The following is a 7,329-nucleotide window of genomic DNA, read 5'->3' on the forward strand; positions in this document are numbered from 1 at the left end:
GGTGAATTAGTGGGTAGTGGCGGGTGTGTGTGTGTGTGTGTGTGTGTGTGTGTGTGGGGAGAGCGTGGGGAGTGTGAGAGGGTGGAGGTTTGGGGGGGTGGCGAGGGGAGTGGCAGGACCCAGACTCTTGACTTCCAGGTGCACGGTTTCTGTTTCTAGATTCCTCACCCCCACCCCCATTTGCTATCTTTGTCTTTTTCATTAAAACCACTCATGGGTTGGGAGGATCCCCAGTGAGAACAGGGGTCCTGGCTCCTGAGCTCTGAAGGGTTGCTGCTGTTGGGGGTTCCTAGGGAATTTGGATGGTGATGCGGGAGAGCTGGTCCATTCATGGGCCCAACTGGCTGAATCTTGGCATCTTCAGAGCTCAGTGAGACCGCTCACTGCCCACTCTGACAGTGTCACTGGCATCCTAAAGCATTTCCAATCTCTCCATGAGGTGGAGAGGACAGAGGGGGAAGTGGATGGGGCAAGAAGGAGGAGGAAGTGGGGAGAAAGGGACGGGAGGGTGGCGGACACACTGTTAACTGTAATGCAAACTTCACAGCCCACAGTGATCTATCCCAAGAGTTTTGACTACAAAGAGCTGGAGGGAGACACTGTGCTGGGCTAATGAATGGCTTCAGGGAAGGTTAGAACCGGTTTTAGCCCTAAAAAGATTCTCGAAGAGCTGGGGATCCTGAGACCCCTTCCAGGCTGCCCTGGGCATATGCCCCAGTTCTGAGGGACAAGTCTGGGAGGACAAAGGGCCTGAGAGGCAGCAGGCACCAGACCTAGACTGACAGTCAGATCCTTAGCTCTGGGGAGGGGTTCTTGGGACACTGGAGCACCCAAGATGGGAGCCAGGGGATTCAGGAGCGTATTTAACTTTGGTGGAGAAGAGACCTTCTCCTTCCTCATTTTCAGAACCACCTCCACTGGGGGGAGGGGTGGGTACAGAGGATATAGAGGGTTAGGTCCTGGTGGTCTCACCCCATTAATCCACAGCTGTCCCTGAGGTGAGGCTGGCTAACCCCTACCCCTTACTGGCTTGTGCAGAGCTAGTGGGAGCCAGTCTGGCTGAGCTTCTGGAGTGCATTTGACAGTGGCCATGTCCTGACGTGTGCAAATGTGGACTTGGTGTTCTCACAGGTGTCCTGTGTCTCTAAATCTGTCTGTCCTTCAACCTACTCTGAGCGTGCGGTGAGCTCTGAAAATGTCCACCCTTGCCTCAGTTTCCCCAGCTGCAAAGAGGGTGCCTAGCCCCTGGGCACAGTCTGGTAGCGTTGTCTGCTCTCGGGATGCTGGCTAATCCTCCCCCAAGTACAGAGCCCTGTTCTGGGTGTGTGTGTGGGGCGGGTGGGGGGGCTTGGGGCAGTGAGTAGGGAAGGAGTGGCCACTGCCCTCAGTCGAGTTTCTGGGACACCTGCCCCCACTGGACTGTGACAGATCTCATTCCAGGAGGTGACACTGGCCCTTCCTGTGGCCTCAGCAGGTAGATCCTGAGGCTGCCCAATGTCGACCTTGCCCAAACCTTTCCCCTTCCCTGGACTTCAGTTAGCCCACCCCTCAGATTCTTGAGGGTCCTCCAACTTGGGAACTGTGACCCCCAAGTACTCCCACACTCAGTCAGCCTTTGCTCATCTATTCACTCACTCACTGAGCATCTTCTGTTTAGTAGATTTTGGGGTCCCCTGTACACGCACCCCAAGGTCTCATCAGGAGGGCTGCCCTGTCTGGGGGCAGGTGGGGCTGTACTTTGGCCATAGTATTTGGGAAAAATGAGGGGAGACAGGAGGGGTGCAGTTGTGGAAACTCCTTGGGGCTAACACAGGGAGTAGGAGTCTGAGTAGGTGTGGAGAGGGACCCCGGCTTCTGTGGGTCCATTCTCCCTGTGTTAGGGTAGAGGCTCCTGCAACTGGGACAAATGCCCCACCCTCAGCACCCTATGGTTTCACACAGGAACCCTAACTGATTTCTGCTCGGTCCCAGGCTGGGCTGGATGGAGCTCAGGGGAGGTGTGGGACATGAAGATGAGACAGACGAGGGAGAGTGGCCAGGGGCTGGATGGAAGCCGCAGGGAAATGCAGACCAGATGAGCAGGGAGGGAGGGTCTGGGGAACAATTTGTCAGATGTTTGCTGTACGGAGGTCAGAGTCCTGTTTCTCTCATCCCCCCAAATCCCCATCCCCATCCTCTTCTGTGCCCTGGCAGGACAGTCTGCTGAGGGCCGGGGAGGATAAATAATTGATCCCAAAGATCTCAGATCTCAAAGTTGGTTTGTTGTAAGAGTGGGCCTAGAAAGTCTGTGTCTCCTCCCCATATCCATCCCCCTTCCACGACTGGGTTCAGGAGGCACCTCCCCCCTTCTGCTTCTCTGACTTCTGGTTCTCCCTTGCAGCTCCCTTCCCCCAGGCAGAAGCATTTTGTGTGTGTGTAGGATGTTCACAACTCAAAGTGCCCAGTCTGGGAGGGTAAAGATGGTGTGCTCCTGGGGTCATTTGGTGCCTGGGGAAAGAAAGGGATGGGAAAGGGGTGTCAAAGATGGGAGAGGAGGGTCCGAGAGTAATCAGTGCTGGTTTCTTTCCTGAGGAGGGCAATGAAGGGAGGGACAGTGACTTCTGATACACCTGGCAGGCTGTCTGTCCTGGCACAGGCTTCTCTTTGTGGGTCTCAGCCGTGAGGTTCAGTGGGGGAGACTCCCCTTTTTCTGACTCCCTCTCAGGGAAAAGGGAAGGTCCCCTGAGCTGATCGCTGCAGGCTGCAGTCCTGGCTTCTGCCCTTGGCATTGTCACTTACCCCACCCCCTTACTCCTGGTCTTACTGAACTTATCCCAGGAGGGCTGGGTGCTGTTCTCACTTGGATTCCCAGGGCACGAAGCAGGGTGTGGATGCAGGGGGGTCTGGGAGCAGAGGCCAAGCTGACACCCTCCTTCTAGCAGATACAGTACAAGGGTGGGAGGGGTACAGGCCAGTGTCCATCCCCATTTCCCAAACATCTCACCTTCTCTCTGTGTTCCTGTCAATGAAATGAGGCTGTGAGTGAGGTGGAGGGAGGTTCTAGCTCCATCTGTCACCATGATGGGGAAATGAAATTGTCTTCCATGACACCTGTAGACCAGCTCTGCCCACAGCCTTGTTTTGAGGAGTGGGGGAAGCTTCCAGAGCCAGAAGACCATGCAGCCTACCCATCTCCCCATAAGCCATGGGTGATTTATGGGACTCATCCCCCACCCCCGCCATGCCAAGGACTCACCCCCCCCGCCCCCGCCATATCCTCCAAGCCAGGCACCCTAGTGTGTGGGTCTGCTCACCTGTGTGTTCACTAGGCTTGAGTTTCATTGGGGGCCTGAGCAGAAAGAGGATTGGGGCCCTGCCTCCCAGGGGATTGAGTCTGGGGGTCCCTTAGACTGTATGAAACCTGAACTTTCCCCTATTAATTACCCTCCTGGTGGAGGCCAGGGGACAGACCTGGAGGCTGCCAGTGGAGGCGGGGTGGGGGGGGATGAGGAGTAACCTCAGAGGACTGAAGGCAGGGCAAGGCCTCAGGCAGAGACCGCTCCTTCCTAGCACAGATCCCACAGCCTCTGCCTCCATTGACCTAGTTCTCAACCCTCCCTTTAACCCTCCCTCTGAGTTGTTTGCTCAGCTGGCCCTGCAGTGCGCTGCCCCACCTTGCCCTGTACAGCCTGGCTGGCAGGTGAGGCTTGGTCTCAGGACAGTGCTCAGGGTACTTAAGCACTGCCCCATTCAGGTGTTCAGGAGGGGCTTCTCCAAGTTTGGGGCAGTCATGGGGCTGTCATCAGCCAACTCTCTCAGAATGTTGGGATGGGGTCAGTGTTCTCCCAGTGGTCAGAATGAGAAAAATCATCAGAAATGCTGCAGTCACAGCCTTGCACTCTGGGGTCTGAGCCAGGTCTGGGAGGCCCTGGTGGGCTAGAGTCTTGGGGTGGGTTCCCAGGCCACCTTACTGTTCTCCAATGTGCTGGGCTGTGCTGGGGACTTTTGGCATTCGGTGAGTGAGAATTAGCTGTAATCAAAGGGTGGGGGCAGGGAGGCTATGCTTGGGAGACAGTGAGAAGAAGGGTGGCTGCCCTTCTTGAGATACTTATCAATAATTAATGACCTAATTTAGGGGATGCATCTGCCCGTTAATGAAAGTGTGACCTGGGGTAATTACAGTGCCGGGGCCTGAGGGTTAGGGAGGGTGGGTAGAGCCCTGTGAACAGCAAGTTTAAGCCACTGGCCTCACGGGGCTTGTTCTGGGGTGGGAGGCATAGCAGAGTCAGGATTGGGATACAGTCTAGCTAGGGTGGGCAGCCCGGTGTGAAGGGACCCACTGCTGGCCTGTGCTGGGGCTGGGTGCTCTCATAGTCCACATTCCAGGCTGCTTACCCTAACATTTGAGGAAGGGTGGGTCCGGTCTGGGCGGCTTGCCTACCTTGGAGGTTTGGAGCTTCCTTGGGAAGTGTAGGTGAGTCTCCTATCCTTGGGGCTGGTCTATATGGAGGGCTTGAGGGCACTAGCATTGGCTCATGCCCACCTCTCCTCCTATCTGTCCCACAGGAGCCTGATGCCACGTACCCTGGACGGACAGATCACCATGGAGAAGACCCCCAGCTACTTTGTGACTCGTGAGGCTCCTCGCCGCATCCATGGCATGTCCCCAGACATGAAGCTGATCGTGGTAGTGCGGAACCCCGTGACTCGGGCCATCTCTGACTATGCGCAGACGCTGTCCAAGACCCCAGGCCTGCCCAGCTTCCGTGCCCTGGCCTTCCGCCACGGCCTGGGCCCAGTGGACACAGCCTGGAGTGCTGTGCGCATCGGCCTCTACGCTCAGCACCTGGACAACTGGCTGCGTTACTTTCCCCTGTCGCACTTCCTGTTTGTCAGTGGCGAGCGCCTGGTCAGTGACCCAGCTGGAGAGGTTGGCCGCGTGCAGGATTTTCTGGGCCTCAAACGGGTTGTCACAGACAAGCACTTCTACTTCAATGCCACCAAAGGGTTCCCTTGCCTCAAGAAGGCCCAGGGGAGCAGCCATCCCCGCTGCTTGGGCAAGTCCAAGGGTCGGCCCCACCCCCGAGTGCCCGAGGCTTTGGTCCAGCGCCTGCGGGATTTCTATAGGCCCTTCAACCACAAGTTCTATCAGATGACCGGCCAGGACTTCGGCTGGGACTGAGAGGCCAGGCCAGCTCATGTCCTGCCTGGGGACACTCAGTAATCTTAATTTATGTCTGTTATCTGGCTAGAGCAGGCTGTGTGCACATTCTGGGTAGAGAGAACTATTTAAAAAATAAAGTTTGGATCTGTGTTCTTCTACATGACCTTAAAGGTTGGAGGGTGGGAGCTGGAGGTACCACTGCCCACGGAAATGATAATCACACCAGCTAACTCTAATGGGCACTGTTGGAGTGCCAGGAGTGGTTCAAACCTGATCCTTATACACCTGTTGAGGTGTGAAATGAATGAGCAACTGAGGCTCAGAGAGGTTTAGGGCCTGCCCAGGGACGCACAGCATAGCCCTAGTGTCTCTGGAGGCCATCCTACGGCTTTCTTCCTAGCCCTGAGAAGGGTTGTCCCATGCTCTGGATGAGGAAACTAAGGCCCCAGGTTGGCCACCAGAGTCCTGAGGCAGGATTAAAGCTAGGTCTGTCCAATTCTTTGGGCTGTACCCATGACCTCAGCTGATTTGGTGTCTTAGTGGAGTTGCTGGACAGTGGCTGCAGGATGACTCCTGTGTGCCTCCTACAGCCTCCTAGCAGCTTCCCACATAACCCTGCCAGGCCGGGCCTATAGGCAACGCCCACACCACAGATCCCATCCACAGACCTGGCCCATGCCTCAGGGCACGCCCACTCAATGGGCCCCTTCACTCCTCCAGGCCCTTGATGCCCTAGTTCTGTGTTTACCCGGCTGGGAGGGGTGGGGATGGGCAGGGATGAAAGCCCATCTGCAGGCCAGCTGCCTGCTCAGCTCCTAACCTAGTCGAGCCAGACAGAAGCAGACTGGGGTGCCCTGTCCCCCCGTCTTCTCCGGGAATGTGAGGCTCCTCAGTAATGACTGTTACATGCTCCTGGTCACAGTGCTGTCTGCCAGGTCCCCACCAGTTGTCCTGACAATGACCTCCTTAGGCCCAGGCCTGGCACACTCTTGCTGCCTTGGGCCCTTATAAGACATGGCAGTGGCTGCTGCACCCTAGGCCTGGGGTCCATATCAGATCCTTGGCTCTGATATGGCCTTTCTACCCTGGGCTACTTGGTGCCACTCCCTGTCCTGGGCTCCAGGGTCAGAATGAGGGATGATTTTCAGGGGAGCAACAGCATGTCAGTCATCACCCTTGTCTCTGGCTGAATGTGAGCCAGTGGCCCCACCAGTCACTGTGGCCACTGTCTTAGTCACATGAGCCACTTGTGGTATGAACATGGGGTCCGCTGATGTTGGTGGGTGAAAAGAGGCTCAGCAGGAGGTCGAGAGGAAAATGGGGGCGTCTGTCTCCAGCAGCCAGGAGACCACCCCTCTTCCTCTCGGTTCTGTGCCAAGAAAACACTCCCCCCCTGGAGCTGTCCTCAGGGGCTGGTATTTTCTCTAGGCCCACCATCTGGGCCAGGCCAGGGGCAGGGCTGGGGATGAGTCTAGGGCCATCTTGACGGAACTGTGGTGGCTGATATGGGCAGATGTGAGTGAGATGCACCCATAGCCTCCTCCGCAACTCAGACCACTGATGTGGGTGGAGGGTGAGCTGCCCCAATACATGATAACGATGGTGAGGAAGAACACTCTGTTTTGGAACCCCTGCTGGACAGCAAGCACAGGGCTTGGCAGCTCTGTCTCCATTCCCCGTGCAGGAGCCCCGCTTAGGGATGGCACGGCAGCCCATTCTGGTGGCAGGGGCAGGAGAAAACGGAGGATAGGCCCTGGCCCTGGCCTGATTGATGCATGTTTCCTCTTCTGCCTCAACATACCCTTGTCCAAACTTCTGCCATCTCATGCCTGGGTGGCTTTAGGAGCCCCTTGCTATTGTCCTGGCACCTCTTTTATTCTCATGTAATAAGCAGTCTGCATGCATGGTGGCCAGAGGGGTATCTTCAGAGTAAACCAGATCCTATTATTTTAAAACACTCCAATCTTCTCCTCGACCTCCATTGCTTCTAGAATGAAGACCATATGCCTTATCGCAGCTGCTAAGCCCTCTGAGGTGAGGTGTGCCCTCATGCCACACACCCCTCTCTAGCCTATGTGCTCCTCTTACCCCTAAGCTTCTGCTCCTGTCAGCTAGCTACTTTCACCTGCTATGATCTTTCTGACCTCACAGCCTTTGCACATGTTGTTCCCTCTGCCTGGAATGCC

The 7,329-nt window shown here is 56.3% G+C and overlaps 1 protein-coding gene across 1 annotated transcript in view; it reads left to right on the top strand.

Moving 5' to 3' along the window:
* HS3ST6 (heparan sulfate-glucosamine 3-sulfotransferase 6) overlaps positions 1 to 5,289 on the top strand; it is a 6,716-nt gene extending 1,427 nt beyond the window's left edge. The window contains exon 2 of the mRNA XM_006913959.1: positions 4,546 to 5,289. Within this exon, the coding sequence (XP_006914021.1) occupies positions 4,553 to 5,161 (609 nt within the window). The 5' untranslated portion in view covers positions 4,546 to 4,552 and the 3' untranslated portion in view covers positions 5,162 to 5,289. The remainder of the gene's footprint in view (positions 1 to 4,545) is intronic.
* Positions 5,290 to 7,329: the final 2,040 nt, after the last annotated feature.

The sequence above is a fragment of the Pteropus alecto genome, unplaced genomic scaffold, assembly GCF_000325575.1.
Source record: "Pteropus alecto unplaced genomic scaffold, ASM32557v1 scaffold44, whole genome shotgun sequence".
NCBI classification, from domain to species: Eukaryota; Metazoa; Chordata; class Mammalia; order Chiroptera; family Pteropodidae; genus Pteropus; species Pteropus alecto.